General features: G+C 44.2%; 1 protein-coding gene across 1 annotated transcript in view; it reads left to right on the forward strand.

The window, feature by feature from the left end:
- The window catches only part of SLC9A9 (solute carrier family 9 member A9), a 1,314,986-nt gene that overhangs the window by 1,043,757 nt on the left and 252,366 nt on the right, over positions 1–18,863 (forward strand). The window contains exon 14 of the mRNA XM_082249543.1: positions 6,790–6,869. Within this exon, the coding sequence (XP_082105669.1) occupies positions 6,790–6,869 (80 nt within the window). The remainder of the gene's footprint in view (positions 1–6,789; positions 6,870–18,863) is intronic.

Consider the following 18,863-nt stretch of genomic DNA (forward strand, 5'->3'; position numbering starts at 1 on the left):
GTTAAGATAAATCAATACTACTACAAACACTACTGAAAGATGAGGACACGTTTGTGTCAATTGTACCCTAAAGCAAATATAATTAAGACCCCATTTACACTTTGCACTTTGTTGGGGGTAATTTGGGCACATAGGGCAGTCCATTCATTTGATGTTTCTGCTATATGTAGTAAAAATTGTAAAAAATCAAAGTAATTTCCTTCCACTTTTTGTCCTGGAGATGCAAAAGGAGATGAGCTGAAATGTTCCTCAAAGTGAAGGGAATTGCCCACTTAGACAGTTTTCACTGAAACATTTGTGTCACGTGTGACATGAATTGTGGACCTTTTGTGCTTGAGAGGGTGTGCACCCTGAGAAGGGCTGATGCCCAGAATCTACTGAGCTGCCTGGTATTCATCAGTGTACCCCAAAAATTGATGGAGTGTACTGCAAATGGCAGCCCATTTGCAGCCCTTGGACATCCTGTGCAGATGGCAGCTGACCCAGGAAGCAGCCGGAGCATAATTCAAAATCGATAGACAAACTCAGGGAAGTCAGGTACAAAGTTAAGGCTGATAACCAGAGAGACAGGAACTTTTGAATGCAGAAACAGAGGGACTCAAGTACCTTGGGCCCCACAGGGGTCTCTGAAGACACAGAGTGCAGGGGTCTCTGGAGAGAGTGGGATTACAGGAGTGCCCAGTGTGACAGATTCTCCAGGGGTGCAGGACAACAGGGGACACTGGAGGGACAAGAACCCACGAACAGTGAAACTTGTAAACACTGAAACACAATAGTGCAGGGATCATGTACCAACATGGAGTGAAGCCTGGAACAAGCTATAGACCCTATTACTCAGGCCAGGTTTGAGCACAGCATAAATTGAATTGTAAATTGACAGGCTGGGCAGGAATATGCTACATAGCCAACTACAGTTGTGCTCTTTAAGTTTACATACCCTGGCAGAATTTATGATTTCTAGGCCATTTTTCAGAGAATATGAATGATAATACAAAAACTTTTCTTTCACTCATGGTTAGTGTTTGGCTGAAGCCATTTATTATCAATCAACTGTTTTTACTCTTTTTAAACCATAATGACAACAGAAACTACCGAAATGACCCTGATCAAAAGTGTACATACCCTGGTGGTTTTGGCCTGGTAACATGCACACAAGTTGATACAAAGGGGTTTGAATGGCTATTAAAAATAACCACCCTCACCTGTGATCTGTTTGCTTGTAATTGGTGTGTGTGGGTATAAAAGGTCAATGAGTTTCTGGACTCCTGACAGACCCTTGCATCTTTCATCCAGTGCTGCACTGACGTTTCTGGATTCTGAGTCGTGGGGAAAGCAAAAGAATTGTCAAAGGATCTTTGGAAAAAGGTAGTTGAACTATATAAAACAGGAAAGGGATATAAAAAGATATCCAAGGAACTGAGAATGTCAATCAGCAGTGTTCAAACTCTAATCAAGAAGTGGAAAATGAGGGGTTCTGTTGAAACCTAATCACGGTCAGGTAGAACAACTAAAATTTCAGCCACAACTGCCAGGGAAATTGTTCGGGATGCAAAGAAAAACCCACAAATAACTTCAGGTGAAATACAGGACTCTCTAAAAACATGTGGTGTGGCTGTTTCAAGATGCACAATAAGGAGGCACTTGAAGAAAGATGGGCTGCATGGTCGAGTCACTAGAAGAAAGCCATTACTATGCAAATGCCACAAAGTATCCTGCTTACAATACGCCAAACAGCACAGAGACAAGCCTCAAACCTTCTGGCACAAAGTCATTTGGAGTGATGAGACCAAAATTTAGCTTTTTGGGCACAACCATAAACGCTACATTTGGAGAGGAGTCAACAAGGCCTATGATGAAAGCTACACCATTCCTACTGTGAAACATGGAGTTGGATCGCTGATGTTTTGGGGATGTGTGAGCTACAAAGGCACAGGAAATTTGGTCAGAATTAATGGCAAGATGAATGCACTATTTTATCAAAAAATGCTGGAGGAAAATTTGGATTCATCAGCCCGGAAGCTGCACGTGGGACGTACTTGGACATTCCAACTTGATAATGATCCTAAACACAAGGCCAAGTCGACCTGTCATTGGCTACAGCAGAAAAAAGTGAAGGTTCTGGAGTGGCCATCTCAGTCTCCTGACCTCAATATCATCGAACAACTCTGGGGAGACCTCAAACGTGCAGTTCATGCAAGACAGCCCAAGAATTTTGCCAGGAAGAATGGGCAGCTTTACCATCTGAGAAGATAAACAGCCTCATCCACAAATACCACAAAAGACTTCAAGCTGTCATTGATGTTAAAGGGGGCAATACATGGTATTAAGAACAGGGATATGTAAACTTTTGATCAGGGTCATTTGGGTAGTTTCTGTTGTCATTATGATTTATAAAGAGTAAACACAGTTGATTGATAATAAATGGCTTCAGCAAAACACTAACCATGAGTGAAAGAAAAGTTTTGAGGAATCATTAATATTCTCTGAAAAATGGCCAAGAAATCATAAATTCTGCCAGGGTATGTAAACTTATGAGCACAACTGTATATTAGTCAGCAGGTAAGATCCAGCAATGCCTATAGCTTCCAAACCAATAAAATAGCATAGTAAGAGAAAAACACATGTGCAACTACAAGCAGCAAATCAGCTTTCCCTGTTTGAAACAGATCAACTCTAAAGCTGATCTGTGGCAGTACCCGCAGACCCCTTTTCTTGCCCCTTGATGGATGGTGGTCCCCTGGCCTCCTGGGGGATTGTGCTTTACCAACTGAAGGGTGTAAAGATCAGAGTGAGATTTGGGGAGGATGGAAAGAGCAGCAGCAAATGTCACAGTTGGTGACATCAAGTAGTGCACTGGGATGCACCTGACAGTTTGCCCCCCATTGGAATGTTTCCCTCACTTCTTGCTCTGGTGACAGCTCTAACATTTTGGATTTTTGTTCACTTTCTGTCTTGGTGATGTTTGTTACAGGACAAATACAGGGATCATTTCCCCAGCAGAGACATAAAATAGAAAAAAATAAAAACTTGATGGAGGTTCTAATCCTTCTAGAATCCAAAACAAAAAAATAAACAAATTTACCTTTACATACATTTTTTTTACTTGTGGATGGACATTGCCTTTAATCACAACCCCATGCCTTTCACAGGACCTAAAAATTCATATTGCTTTCCAGGAATAAGCATGCTTTTGTTCAAATATGGTCATGGCTACTTGGCTAAGTACAAAGCTTGCCATTGTTCTGTTTAAAGCTTTAAAATGTTGAAATATACAGCTTTAGCTTTGCAATTCCTGTCCAATAAACATGATGTCTCTGTGGAAAAAGTGGCTTGTTTGGGATTGGTTCTGCTGTCTACTCTACTGCCAATATTCCATCGTCTGGTACATGTAGTAACAGAAAATATATGCAGGCCTCACCTATTTTATTATGTTGTAAAATGCTGTATAAAATGCATTTGTAACTAGCTTCACAATTCATGTACACAACTTTTGGGCAGGGTAAAGGGATGAGGCTCTTCCAGAAATTTGAATGCAGCCTTTGAAAATGACAGCGCTCCTTGTATAAAGGAATCAAGAATTTCAGATACAGGTCTAAGAGATTTTCCTGTATATAAAACAAGCATGTCTTTTACAACAGACTCATTTACTAAACAGGTTTGGAGACAGTGAGTCACTGAGATGAACATATATAGAGAAGCTGAATGCTGACTAAAGAGTTAAAATAATGTTCACCTTACATGAACCATACATGAGCCACCAGTAAACCTACTAAATATAGTATGCAGTATTCCTAATCCTAACTAAATATAGTAACTAAATATAGAATGAATGTTGGCCTTTTGTCATTAGAAAAATATATTAGGGATCATTTTATACAGCTATACATGTTTTTACAAATGTCTTAGAAAAGAAATGGAGCAATTTAAAGAGGAAGTAAAGTCACTTAAAAAATGAGAAAAAAAAAAAAAAGCCCTGTAAAGAGAAAGGCATAATGAGCTAGTATGCATCGCATACTAGCTCATTATGAAGTACTTACCTTAAAACGAAGCCCTCGCCGTGCTGCCCCCTCAGCAACAGGATGGCCGACATGTCCGGCCGTCCTGCTTACTGGTTCGTGTCCTCCGGCCATCTGATTGGCCGGAGGCGCGATTACATCACTCCCGCGCGGGAGCCGCCGTTCACGGCACTGGGCTCCGAAGGGAAGGAACGGCACGGGTGGCCGTTCCTTCAGAGCGCATGCGCCGATGACGTCATCGGCAGTATGCACTCTAAATATCTCCTAAACGGTGCATGTTTAGGAGATATCTATAGCACCTATAGGTAAGCCTTAATATAGGCTTACCTATAGGTAAAAGTTTGTGAAGTGGGTTTACAACCTCTTTAATTATGAGAAAACAATGGGGTTGATTTACTAAAACTGGAGAGGGCAAAATCTGGTACTGCTCTGTATAAAACTTAGCTTCCAGGATTTTTTTGTCAAAGCTTAATTGAACAAGCTGATGAAATAACCTGGTTGGCTGCCATACACAGCTGCACCAGATTTTGCACTCTCCAGTTTTAGTAAATCAACCCCAATATCTATGTTCTTTATTTTATACCATTAATAAAGAAGCCTTCTGCTTTCAACTATTCTGATCCCTCTAATCTGAGGAATCCTACACTGATATTTAGGATTTTTTTTCTTTTTAGCATTGGATACAGTGGCCGGGGGTTATAACCACTATCAGGTTTTTGTTTTGCAGTTTGTGCCCCTGTTAGGGCAATTTACTCTCTAAATTTCCTGATCACCAATATCACTTTAAATATAAGGAACTTAGGGTAAATCCAAATGTTTGAGTTGCCACCAGGAACAGGAATAGAGGGGAAATCTTGAAATGGGACACCTGTTCCCATGACAGCTGTCTGGGGGAGGGGGTTTGTTTTCATTGAAATGTGAGCCTGACTGAGACTATACACTTATATTAAAAAAGAATAGCGCACACATGCAAAAGAAATTACTACCAAATTTGAAGACAATCCATAAATAAAAATGGGGATTTGGTCCCATCATATGGCCATATAGTGCTCAAGCCCAGGAGTCCCCTGTAGTGCATTTGCACATCTTTCCCAGCAAGGAGTATTATCTCCAAGGGTTAGAAAGGCTGGATCCACCTCTTTTTCATGGATAGTGTAGGACCCACTGATAATGGGGTACTTTGACGTAGTGGTGGGCTTGAGCACTATATGGCCATATGGTGGGACTAAATCCCCATTTTTATTTATGGATTGTCTTCAAATTTGGTAGTAATTTCTTTTGCATGTGTGCGCTATTCTTTTTTAATATACATGTCTTTTGGTTCATAGCTGCACCAGCTTTAGAAATACATGGGTATGCTCCCCCAAATTTTTTGCTTGAGACTATACACTGACCAGTGCTAGATATTAATATTATGCAAAGAGTATTATATAATGTCAGTAATGCCAAAATACCTATATACAAAAATGAAATAGTCAATGATGGCGAACCTTAGCACCCCAGATGTCTTGGAACACCATTTGCCATAATGCTCATGCACTCTGCAGTGTAGTTGAGCATCATTGGAAAAAAAATGGTAGCACCCTCCTAGGTAGGTGCTAGGCAAACACATATGTGGCCCTGTTCTGCTTATCAGGAGGGCCTGATCTGTTAGTTAGCCTGTCACATACTTCCAGGTGTGACCTGTTGAGTCTGGGGAATCTCCCCACTGTATCCAATGAGGGACCTTGTTGGACAGTGGAGGAAACCTAGGAAATAGCACACCAGGGTTTATGACTGTCTCAGTGGATGGGCATTGTTGCAATGCATCCTGGGGTTGGGAATAAATCTGAGGGGGGCATGTGACAGGGTGTCTTTTGGCAGGAGCAAAGTCCCAGGAGGAGGTGGCAGCTGTTTCTCCTCCTGCTGAAGTCAGGAAGGTGGTCCAGCCAGTCGGCCTAGGGGCCAGGGGTTGAGCTGAGCTGACAGGATCCAGTGTGCTGACCGAGCGGAGCTGCTGGGCAGAGGACTTCAGGAAAAACAGTGTCGTGAATACTCAAGGATCTGCCCAGGGGTCTGCCTAAGAGAGGGGACCACTCCAGAGAGGTCAAAGGTGTTGGTCACATGAGGTCACATGAACACACAGGCATTTCTGTACAGGGGCATTAGAATAGGAGCGTTTTAAGGCTGAAAAAAACCTATCATGTGTTCAGGAGAGGAAAATTTGAGCAGAAAAAACGCTTGCTATGCCTTAATGCTTGTAAACATGCATAAATACTAAAGCATGTTTAGCGCTTGAACATGCTTTCATTTCAGTGGCCAGAAGAAATTAATGTTCTGGCCAATGAAATGTATGAACACTCAAATGCTTGACGCACCGAAACACGTTTGCAAAACACAGCTTTAGGTGCATTTTTTAAGCAATTTTGTCTTGCTAGAATCAAAGATGTGTGTATGAGGCCTGAATCACAATAGTCCTTTGACTGTAAGTTACTCCTTTTGTGAGAACATTCTGGGTTTAAGTCAAAATTCTTATGAGATGTAGTAAATCAATCTGTGTCCATTTTTTACCCGATTCAGTGCCCCGTAAGCCCAATTCTATTTTTAATTTGCCAGTGCTGAAAATGTATTATCTTGTGTAGGTTTTGTAAATGTCGTCTTTTTTGTGAGAGAGCAGGCATACAGATTGCATTAACATAAAAAAGTGTGTTTGAGAGTCTTAATAACATTGGAAAAGCAAATATCCATCACCACAAGCTCTGACCTAAGCATTGATGTATTTTTGTATTTACAGAGGCCAGAAAACCAGAATGAAAGTTCAACAAAGGCTGAGAGTGCCCACCTCTTCAGGCTGTGGTATGGTTTTGATCACAAGTATCCTTTCAGTGCCATTTTGCATAGTGCTGGTAACATTTACATGGCTTAACCACATTTGTTGGAAAAACTAAGCACAGTAGGAGTGAGTATTGTACAGTAAAAACATATACAGTAATTGTACTACAGAACCCACAGTTCTCTTGACATAGAGTCTAAGAAGAAATTCATAAAATCAGAGATTATCATGACCTTAACTGAGTCAGTTAAGTTCATGATCTTTAAAAAGGTCTTTAATATTATTCATGTGTGCTGTTGCCATGAGAAAACATATTTGTCATCCTCTAATCTACAGTGCCTTGCGAAAGTATTCAGCCCCATTGAACTTTTTGACCTTTTGCCACATTTCAGGCTTCAAACATAAAAATATAAAACTGTAATTTTTTTTGAAAATCAACAACAAGTGGGACACAATCATGAAGTGGAATGAAATTTATTGGATATTTCAAACTTTTTTAACAAATAAAAAACTGAAAAATCGGACGTGCAAAATTATTCAGCCCCCCTTAAGTTAATACTTTGTAGCGCCACCTTTTGCTGCGATTACAGCTGTAAGTCGCTTGGGGTATGTCTCTATCAGTTTTGCACATCGAGACACTGACATTTTTGCCCATTTCTCCTTGCAAAACAGCTCGATCTCAGTGAGGTTGGATGGAGAGTTTTTGTGAACAGCAGTTTTCAGTTCTTTCACAGATTCTCGATTGGATTCAGGTCTGGACTTTAACTTGGCCATTCTAACACCTGGATATGTTTATTTGTGAACATTGTAGATTTTGCTTTATGTTTTGGATCATTGTCTTGTTGGAAGGCAAATCTCCGTCCCAGTCTCAGGTCTTTTGCAGACTCCATCAGGTTTTCTTCCAGAATGGTCCTGTGTTTGGCTCCATCCATCTTCCCATCAATTTTAACCATCTACCCTGTCCCTGCTGAAGAAAAGCAGGCCCAAACCATGATGCTGCCACTACCATGTTTGACAGTGGGGATGGTGTGTTCAGGGTGATAAGCTGTGTTGCTTTTACGCCAAACATAAAGTTTTGCATTGTTGCCAAAAAGTTCGATTTTGGTTTCATCTGACCAGAGCACCTTCTTCCACATGTTTGGTGTGTCTCCCAGGTGGCTTATGGCAAACTTTAAACTACACTTTTTATGGATATCTTTAAGAAATTGCTTTCTTCTTGCCACTCTTCCATAAAGGCCAGATTTGTGCAGTATACCACTGATTGTTGTCCTATGGACAGAGTCTCCCACCTCAGCTGTAAATCTCTGCAGTTCATCCAGAGTGATCATGGGCCTCTTGGCTGCATCTCTGATCAGCCTTCTCCTTGTATGAGCTGAAAGTTTAGAGGGACGGCCAGGTCTTCGTAGATTTTCAGTGGTCTGATACTCCTTCCATTTCAATATTATCGCTTGCACAGTGCTCCTTGGGATGTTTAAAGCTTGTGAAATCCTTTTGTATCCAAATCAGGCTTTAAACTTCTCCACAACAGTATCTCGGACCTGCCTGGTGTGTTTCTTGTTCTTCATGATGCTCTCTGCGCTTTAAACGGACCTCTGAGACTATCACAGTGCAGGTGCATTTATACAGAGACTTGATTACACACAGGTGGATTCTATTTATCATCATTAGTCATTTAGGTCAACATTGGATCATTCAGAGATCCTCACTGAACTTCTGGAGAGAGTTTGCTGCACTGAAAGTAAAGGGACTCAATAATTTTGCATGCCCAATTTTTCAGTTTTTTATTTGTTAACCACTTTAGCCCCCGGAGGATTTGGCTGCTAAAAGACCAGGGGGAATTTTGCGATTCGGCACTGCGTGACTTTAACGGACAATTGCGCGGTCGTGCGACACTGTACCTAAACGAATTTGACGTCCTTTTTTTCCCACAAACAGAGCTTTCTTTTGGTGGTATTTGATCACCTGTGCGATTTTTTGATCACGCGCTATAAACAAAAAAAGAGCTTCAATTTTGCAAAAATAACAATATTTTTCAAATTTTTTTATATGAAATTCCCCCCCAAAAAAAAGTAAAAATCAAAATTTTTTAACATTGTCGGCCAATTTGTTTTATGCTACATATGTTTGGTAAAAAAAATCGCAAAAAGCGTATTTTGATTGGTTTCCGCAAAAGTTATCGCGTTTACTAACAAAGGGAAAGATTTTTGTCATTTTTGTTGTTTTTTTTTTTAACGCGTAATGGCGGCGATCTGCGATTTTTTTGCGGTACTGCGACATTGGGGCGGACAGATCGGACCCTTGACTGACATTTTTGACACTTTTGGGGTTACCAGTGACATTTCTACAGTAATCAGTGCTATATATATGCACTGTTACTGTAAAAATACAGTGGCAGTGAAGAGGTTAACTTTATTTGAGAGGGTGGGGCTGTGTGTGTCCCTAGGGGCGTGATTCTAACTGTGATTGGCTGTGGCTTGAGCTGTAGGAACACTGATCAACGGTCCTACATAGTAGAACCGTATGATCAGTTTTTCTACACAGGGGAGAATGACAGGCAGCTTGTTTACACAAGCTGCCTGCCTTTCTCCCTCTCCCCCGACAATCGCAGAGTGAGCGGCGGACATCGGGTCCGCCGGTCACACACGCGGGGGGTCCGTGAGCGCGCAGGAGCGGGAGCGCGCCGTCGGCGGCGTGTGCTCTCTCCCCAGAGCCTCACAGGCTAGTGACGTACCGATACGTCACTCTGCCTGTGAGGGGCTGACCGCCGCAGTATATGTACTTGCGGCGGTCGGCAAGCGGTTAAAAAAGTTTAAAATATCCAATAAATTTCGTTCCACTTCATGATTGTGTCCCACTTGTTGTTGATTCTTCACAAAAAATTACAGTTTTATATCTTTATGTTTGAAGTCTGAAATGTGGCAAAAGGTCGAAAAGTTCAAGGGGGCCGAATACTTTCGCAAGGCACTGTATATGTTTAACAAGATTCAAAAGATAGTAGCATGTATATGTAGCAATGACCCTCCTTAGGAGCTTCTGGAAATGTTGCTGTTCTTCTATCGATTCCATTGATGACCTACCCTGTAAAATGATGCATCCTTGTTCTGTTTTAAAAATGGACCTGTACAAGCACATATGTAGGCAGATATAAATTGAGTATTATTTGTTTACATTCCCAAGCCCATAAGAGTGAATCGCTGTCTGTTTTCCATCTGGAAACAGACAAATGAAAAATGGATGAACTGAATGTGAAATGGCCTTTACATGAAGTGTTCTGAAGTCTGGCATTGAGGAACAAAGGTAGAGCTGAGGTCAAGACTTTGGATTTAAGTGCAGCCTTGGTAGCGTTGTCATCTCACTAACAGAAGTTAGGAACTAACTGTATTTCTTGCTGACCAATGGGTATTGTGTTGCATTTTTAGAGACAAAATATGGGAACCTTTTCATGTATATATATTTTTTTTCAATTTTATTCGGACAACTCCCCTAAAAGTATTAAATTGCTATTAGTCTTCATGTACATGGTTTATTTATGTATGTTATTTAACCAGATATGTCACCTACATACAACACATTAGACCAATATCTGAACTGACAAGGCATAAAATCAAAAATATGTATCTGACTTTGTATTCTATGGAATATAATTCTATTTGCTTTCTCATTTTTACATGGCAATGATATATATATAGATTCCAGAAATCTTGTTATTGGTTCTAATATGTTCAGCCAACGGTTCCATCACTAAATTAGAGGAGATAGGTGGCAGCCCTGCCGCATACTATTGGCAATATGGAACGGAGTAGATAAAGCATTAGAAATGTAAACTCGTGCGGATGTGTAAGTGTATAGGGCTAGTATGGCCCTGAGGATTTACCCTTGAAATCCAAAGTTACTTAGGAGCAGGGCAAGGTATTTCCAGTGAAGTCTTTCAAATGCCTTCTCTGTATCTAGGGATAGAAGCAGAGAAGGTGTTCCCGTAGTGTCAGCATGCTGAATAACGTTGATCAGCCATCTGGTAGCATCAGAAATTTAGTCAGGCGACCTTTAGTAAAACCTGATTGGTCTTTGTGTATCAGGAAAGGGAGGATATCTACTAGTCTTTTGGCTAAAAGCTTTGCATAGATTTTAAAATCTAGATTTAGCAAGGAGATTGTGCCAAAATTTTGGGGAACTGTCAGATCTTTTCCTGGCTTTGCTAAGGTTACTTTAAGTGCGTTAAGCATTTCATATGGAAAAGATGAAGAGGAGGCAGCTTGGTTATACATTTCATATAGGCATGGGGCTGGAATATGTTGGAATGTTTTGAAATATTCACATGTAAGTCCATCAGGACCTGGAGATTTAAAATAAGGTTCTGCTTCAATTACTTTCTTAATTTCACCTAGGGAGAAGGGTTCATTCAGGGATTAAACTGATGTGTCAATAGTGTAGGGAGGTTAATGTGGTCAAAGAAAGGCATGATCTGCTCTTGGGAGGGTTAATGAGTGTCTTTTTCCTTGTGGTTATTGTAGAGGTTGCTGTAAAAGCAAATGAAGGCATCAGCAATGGGTTGGGGGTTAGAAGGTTTTTCTCGGGTGAGAGAGTGGTATAGGTATGTAATTTTGGATTTGAGGTGACGCCCTTTATTGCGTAGGGCCATTGCCTTTCCCACTTTGTTGCCAGTAACATATGTTTTAGCTTTAAGTTTTTGTTGCGTTTTTTTGAAACCTTCTAGCAGCAGGGAGTGTAGTTCATGGCAAAGTCCAAATAGTTGAGATTAAAGCGATGGGTCAGATGTTATTTGTTTTAGAATTCTGCAGCTGCAATAGTGGCTGTCAGTTCCTCAAAACACTGCATCCTCTTTTTCTTAATTCTTTAACCTAGTTGAATAAAAAATCCTCTGATGTAGGCTTTATGAGTGTTCCACGGAACTGCTGGGTCAGTCACTGAGCTTGTGTTAGTGGCAAAGAAATCTTAAAGTTGTTTTGAAATATACGCAGAATGTGCAGGATGTTGTAAAAGAAAATTATTATTTCGCCACAACTAAACATGTGGTTGCAATGGTTTGTTGGTTATGCTGATGCTCACAAGAGCGTGATTGGACCAAGTGATAGTGTGGATCATGTGATAGTGTGGAGATATTTTGAAGTAGCCACTTATCAGTGAGGAACTGATTAATATATGAGTAGGTGCTGTAATGCAGAGACAGGTATGTGTAGTCCCTTTCATTAGTGTGACAACACCTCCAAACAACAAATAAGTAATTCACATTAATAAATTTGTTTAAGCGCGATTCTGATCTTTTTGGTCCAGAAGAAGTGTCCATCTTGTTAAAGTCCCTGCAGATTACTGAGTGTCCCTATTTGAAACGTTTCACTTTCTTAAAAATTGCTTTAAGATACTACAACTGGCTTTGGTTGAGAGCATAAACAGTCACCAGTTTATACTGGGTATTTTCTATGATGCACAGTAGAATTATATAAGGACCCTCTGGGTCAAGGGTACAGTGTGGCAAATGAAAGGAGATGGTGTCTCAGATAGCAATGTTGCTTCCGCGGATAGGTTTTTTTATCTGTGTGGGAAGGATTTGTGTTGGTAGGTAGGTGTGGCATCCTAGGCGAAATGTGTTTCTTGGACGCAAAGGATGTCACAATTGTGTTACAGGGCTGTTTTCCATAAAGAGGCTCTTTTTGCTGGATGGTTCGAGCCTTTTACATTCAGAGATAGGAAGTTAGAGTACATAGTGAAGTGTAAGTGGCTCGTATAGTGGAGGAAATCAGACTCACAGTTGGAATGTTCAGACATTGCTTCTTTCAGGAAACTGTAGTGGAGACCTGTAGGATTTGCTTGGGAGTGCAGTTCCAAATAGAAGGAACATAGTACTGTGTCCTTTAGCGGTCTTTGGTGAACTAAACAGTATTAAACACTAAACGGTGCAAACAAGAAAACAGGATCCTAATGGATGCTCTATCCATAACGAAAAAAAGAAAAACAAGAAAATTAAAGGCCAGGGAAGAAACACTTCAAAAAACTGCTGACTAGGGTTGAGCGGACACCTAGATGTCCGTGTTCGACGGGTTCGGCCGAACTTTAAAAAAAAGTCCGGGTCCGTGTCCCGGACTTTTACCGAACTTTTCCCGGACACCGAACCCCATTGAAGTCAATGGGGACCCGAACTTTAAGGCACTAAAATGGCTCTAAAACACCAAAGGAAAGGGCTAGAGTGCTGCAAATGGCAGCAAAACGTAATTAAGAGCATGGCAAGTGCTCTGCAAACAAATGTGGATATGGAAATAACTTAAAACAACAAAAAAAAACAGAAAAATAAAACAATGTTCTTCTTCATCTCTGAAGGACGAGGCCCATATGGAGTAGGAGGGAGGTTGAGGTGGTGGTGGATGTGGCGGTGACATAGGCGTGCGCACAGGGTGTGCTGGGTGTGCCTGGGCACACCCTAATCACCTAGGGCACATAGCATTGCCAGTGAGGAGATGGGAAAGATCTCCCTGGGACCTGCTCTGCTCTATTTCTCCTTGCCTACAGGTACATGGCCCCGATACATTACTCTCCCTGCTGGCAAACACATGCATGTGTATTTCAACTTTGGGGTGCACACCTTAATGCAATAGGCTGCGCACACCTATGGGCGGTGTAGGTGGAAGCGGCGGTGGAGGAGGACCAGGGCCGGATTAACAGCATCATGGGCTTGGTGCTGAGGATTTTGAAGGGCCTTAAGGGCCGTGCCTTGCCATGCACCCAGAGGAGGAAGGGTGCAGCCATGCATGCCTAATTCAACATGGGATGCTGTCTCTGAAGCCCATAAACACATCCATGCATCGCCAACTGTCCCTCCTTGTCCGGCCTTCACGCTGTGTGGGGAGGTTCTGAGGGTGCTGCCTGGGGAAGCGAGCATAGAAGCCAGACTTCTGTGTTTACAAGTGACAGAAGAGCGGTAACAGTGAATATGGCCAACCCGGGGCCTATATAAAAGGTAGGGGCCTGGAGCTGCAGCTCCAATAGCCCCTACATTAATCTGGCCCTGAGGAGGAGGACGAGGTAGCCAACACTGCTTCTTTTCAAAAATTTTAAATGAGGGTACACCCCAAAAGAGTGAGAAAGAGCAAAAATGGAACAATGGGTGGGTAAGGTCGGTATCCATTGCTATTCTGCATAAGGTACGGAAAAGTCCCGTGGGATCCATGCCTGGTTCATTTTAATGAACGTGAGCTTGTCCACATTGTCTCTGGACAGGCGGCTGCGCTTGTCTGTTATAACGCCCCCAGCCGTGCTAAATACCCGTTCAGATAATACACTGGCTGCAGGGCACGCCAGCACCTCCAAGGCGTAAAGGGCAAGCTCAGGCTATGTGCCCAATTTGGAGACCCAGAAGTTGAAGGGGGCAGACCCGTCATTCACTACATGTAGGCGTGTGCACACATACTGCTCCACCATGTTGGTAAAATGCTGCCTCCTGCTAAGACGTTCCATCTGAGCTGCTGGTGCTGCTGTTTGTTGTGGCGTGCTGACAAAGCTTTTCCACATTTCGGCCATGCTAACCCTGCCTTCTGAGGTGCTGGCGGTGCCCTGGTTGCGTTGGCGACCTCCTCCTCCTCCTCTTCTGCCTTGTGCTTCCACTGTGGCCCCGCTGTCAGATGGGAATGCCAGCAGCATGGCGTCTACCAGCGTGCGCTTGTACTCGCGCATCTTGCGATCGCGCTCCAGTGAGTGAATTAAGGACGGTACGTTGTCCTTGTAACGGGGATCCAGCAGCGTGGCCACCCAGTAATCAGCACAAGTTAGAATGTGGGCAACTCGGCGGTCGTTGTGGAGACACTGCAGCATGTAATCGCTCATGTGTGCCAGGCTGCCCAGAGGCGACGAAAGGCTGTCCTCTGTGGGAGGTGTATCGTCCGTGTCCTCTGTATCCCCCCAGCCACGCACCAGTGATGGCCATGAGCTGGCCTGGGTGCCACCCTGCTGTGAACATGGTTCCATCTCCTCCTCCAGCTCCTCCTCCTCCTCATCCTCCTCATCCTCCAGAACTGTGCCCCTGCTGGACAATTGCGTCCCTGGCGTTTGCGTGTGCAGGAACCCACCCTCGGAGCCCCTTGCGAATGACTGCCCTGAAAGCCTTGGAAATGTTACCTCTTCATCCTCCTCCTCCTCCTCATCCTGTGCCACATCCTCTTCCATCATCGCCCGAATTGTTTTTTCAAGGAGGCATAGAAGTGGGATAGTTAAGCTGAGAACGGCGTCATTGCCACTGGCCATGTTGGTGGAGTACTCAAAACAGCGCAACAAGGCACACAGGTCTCGCATGGAGGCCCAGTTATTGGTGGTGAAGTGGTGCTGTTCCGCAGAGCGACTCACGCGTGCGTGCTGCAGCTGAAACTCCACTATGGCCTGCTGCTGCTCGCACAGTCTTTCCAGCATGTGCAAGGTGGAGTTCCACCTTGTGGGCACGTCACATATGAGGCGGTGAGCGGGAAGGCCGAAGTTACGCTGCAGCGCTGCCAGGCGAGCAGCAGCAGGGTGAGAACGCCGAAAGTGCGCACAAACGGCCCGCACTTTCTGCAGCAGCTCTGACATATCGGGGTAGTTTTTAAGGAACCTCTGCACCACCAAATTCAGCACATGCGCCAGGCAAGGGATGTGCGTCAAACCGGCTAGGCCCAGAGCTGCTATGAGATTTCGCCCGTTATCGCACACCACCAGGCCGGGCTTGAGGCTCGCTGGCAGCAACCACTCATTTGTCTGCTGTTCCATGCTCCTCCACAACTCCTGCGCGGTGTGTGGTTTGTCCCCCAAACAGGCAAGTTGTAAAACTGCCTGCTGTCGTTTACCCCTGGCCGTGCTGAAGTTGGTGGTGAAGGTGTTACGCTGTCCGGATGAGGAGGCGGTAGAGGATGAGGAAGCGGAGTAGGAGGAGTTAGGAACAGGAGGCAAACTGAAGCGCCCTGCAATCCTCGGTGGTGGAAGGACATGCGCCAAATTGCTATCCGCCTCAGGCCCATCCGCCACTGCATTTACCCAGTGTGCCGTTAGGGAGATATAACGCCCCTGACCGTGCTTACTGGTCCACGTATCCGTAGTTAGGTGGACCTTGGCACAGATGGCGTTGCGCAGTGCACACCTGATATTTTCCCCCACTTGGTTGTGCAGGGAAGGGATGGCTTGCCTGGAAAAGTAGTGGCGGCTGGGCACGACGTACTGTGGGACAGCCACCGACATAAGGTTTTTAAAACTGTGCGTCTCCACCAGACGGAATGACAGCATTTCAAAGGCCAATAATTTTGAAATGCTGGCATTCAGGGCCAGGGATCGTGGGTGGGTAGGGGGGTACTTCCTCTTCCTCTCAAGTGTTTGGGAGATGGAAAGCTGAACGCTTCCACGGGACATTGTGGAGATGGTTGTTGGTGACCCAGGTGGTGGTGTTGCTGACAGATCGTCTGTTTGCGGGGTGGCAGGTGCCGGTATCACTACAGATGTGGCTGGAGCGGCCGAGACTGCAGCAGAAGAGGAAGCAGGATGAGCCAGAGACGTTTCTTGGTTTTGAAGGTGTGTACTCCACTGCAGCTCGTGCTTTGCACTTAGATGCCTGATCATGCAGGTTGTGCTCAGGTTGAGAAGGTTTATGCCTCGCTTCAAGCTCTGATTGCACAGGGTGCAAACCACTCGTGTCCTGTCATCAGCACATTTTCTAAAGAACTTCCACGCTAGAGAACTCCTTTGAGCTGACTTTGGTGCGCTCGTTCCCTTGCTGCGTTGGGCAGTAGCGGGCGTAGTGTCTAGGGCACGGCCGCTCCGCTTCTGCACCCTGCTCCCTCTTCTGCTGTGCTGGTGGCTCTGTGCGACCACCGCCTCTTCCTCCAAACTACTCAGGTCACCTGCATGACGTTCATTCCATGTGGGGTCGAGGACCTCATCGTCCTCCACATCATCTTCCACCCAGTCTTCACCCCTGCCCTCCTTGTCGGTCTCCACAATGCTGAACGCCGCAGCAGTTGGCACCTGCGTTTCGTCATCATCGGAGACGTGCTGCGATGATCCTTGCATGTACTCATCTTGAGAAATAAGTGGTTGGGCATCGCTGCACTCAATCTCTTCCACTTCTGGGGCAGGGCTAGGTGGATGGCCCTGGGAAACCCTGCTGACAGAGTCCTCAAAAAGAATAAGAGACTGCTGTATGGCTTGGGGCTCAGACTGCTGGCCTGATTTGCAAGGGGGTGAGGTGAAAGACGGTTGGACATTGGCTGCAGGTGCCAACTCTGACCTTTCTGCAGTAGACTGGGTGGGAGACAATGTGAAGGAACTGGAGGCACTGTCAGCAGCAAACCAATCTACTATCGCCTCAACTTGTTCTGGCCTCATCACTTCTAGGGGCGTTTGATGCCCTACCAAATACTGATGCAGGTTCTGTCGCCTACTCACACTTGAGGAAGGTGTTTCACTTGTGCGTGTAGCTGGCACAGATCGACCACGTCCTCTCCTTGCAACAGGTGCTCTACCAGCAGCACCACGACCCAGGCCACGGCCCTTATTTGACGGTCTCCTCATATTTCTGTAATTTAAGATCTTGCCCTAGAAAGGTTTTTATTGAATAGCGGAATAGGAAATATGATCCAAAAAAGTGTATGTATCTCGCACGTACAAAACCACACTAGGCCCCAATTACTATTGTTTCTACCCCTAAAAGGATGGATGAGGAGTAGGAGGAGTATGGAACAGACAGCACCCTCAAATCTTCAGAAGTATGAGATGAACCCCAAAAACTTGGAAAGGTGGATCTCACACGTACCGACACAGACTATCCCGCAATTCAATTGATCCTCAAAGGTTTTTATTGAATAGCGGAATAGGAAATATGATCAAAAAAAGTGTATGTATCTCGCACGTACACAACCACACTAGGCCCCAATTACTATTGTTTGTACCCCTAAAAGGATGGATGAGGAGTAGGAGGAGGAGTATGGAACAGGCAGCACCCTCAAATCTTCAGAAGTATGAGATGAACCCCAAAAACTTGGAAAGGTGGATCTCACACGTACCGACACAGACTATCCCGCAATTCAATTGATCCTCAAAGGTTTTTATTGAATAGCGGAATAGGAAATATGATCAAAAAAAGTGTATGTATCTCGCACGTACACAACCACACTAGGCCCCAATTACTATTGTTTGTACCCCTAAAAGGATGGATGAGGAGTAGGAGGAGGAGTATGGAACAGGCAGCACCCTCAAATCTTCAGAAGTATGAGATGAACCCCAAAAACTTGGAAAGGTGGATCTCACACGTACCGACACAGACTATCCCGCAATTCAATTGATCCTCAAAGGTTTTTATTGAATAGCGGAATAGGAAATATGATCAAAAAAAGTGTATGTATCTCGCACGTACACAACCACACTAGGCCCCAATTACTATTGTTTGTACCCCTAAAAGGATGGTTGAGCAGTAGGAGCAGGAGTATGGAACAGGCAGCACCCTCAAATCTTCAGAAGTATGAGATGAACCCCAACAACTTGGAAAGGTGGATCTCACACGTACCGACACAGACTATCTCGCAATTGAATTGATCCCCAAAGGTTTTAATTGAATAGCGGAATAGAAAATATGATCAAAAAGAAAGTGTATGTATCTCGCACGTACACCACCACACTAGGCCCCAATTACTATTGTTTGTACCCCTAAAAGGCTAGGAGTAGGGGGAGTATGGAACAGGCAGCACCCTCAAACCTTCAGAAGTATGAGATGAACCCCAACAACTTGGAAAGGTGGATCTCTCTCACACGTACCAACACAGACTATCCCCCAATTTAACTGATCCCCAAAGGTTTTTGATTAAATAGCGGAATAGAAAATATGATCCAAAAAAAGTGTATGTATATCACACGTACACAACCACACTGGGCCCCAATTACTATTGTTTGTACCCCTAAAAGGCTAGATGAGGAGTAGGGGGAGTATGGAACAGGCAGCACCCTCAAACCTTCAGAAGTATGAGATGAACCCCAACAACTTGGAAAGGTGGATCTCTCTCACACGTACCAACACA

Source organism: Pelophylax lessonae, assembly GCF_965119305.1.
Source record: "Pelophylax lessonae genome assembly, chromosome: 3".
Taxonomy (NCBI): domain Eukaryota; kingdom Metazoa; phylum Chordata; class Amphibia; order Anura; family Ranidae; genus Pelophylax; species Pelophylax lessonae.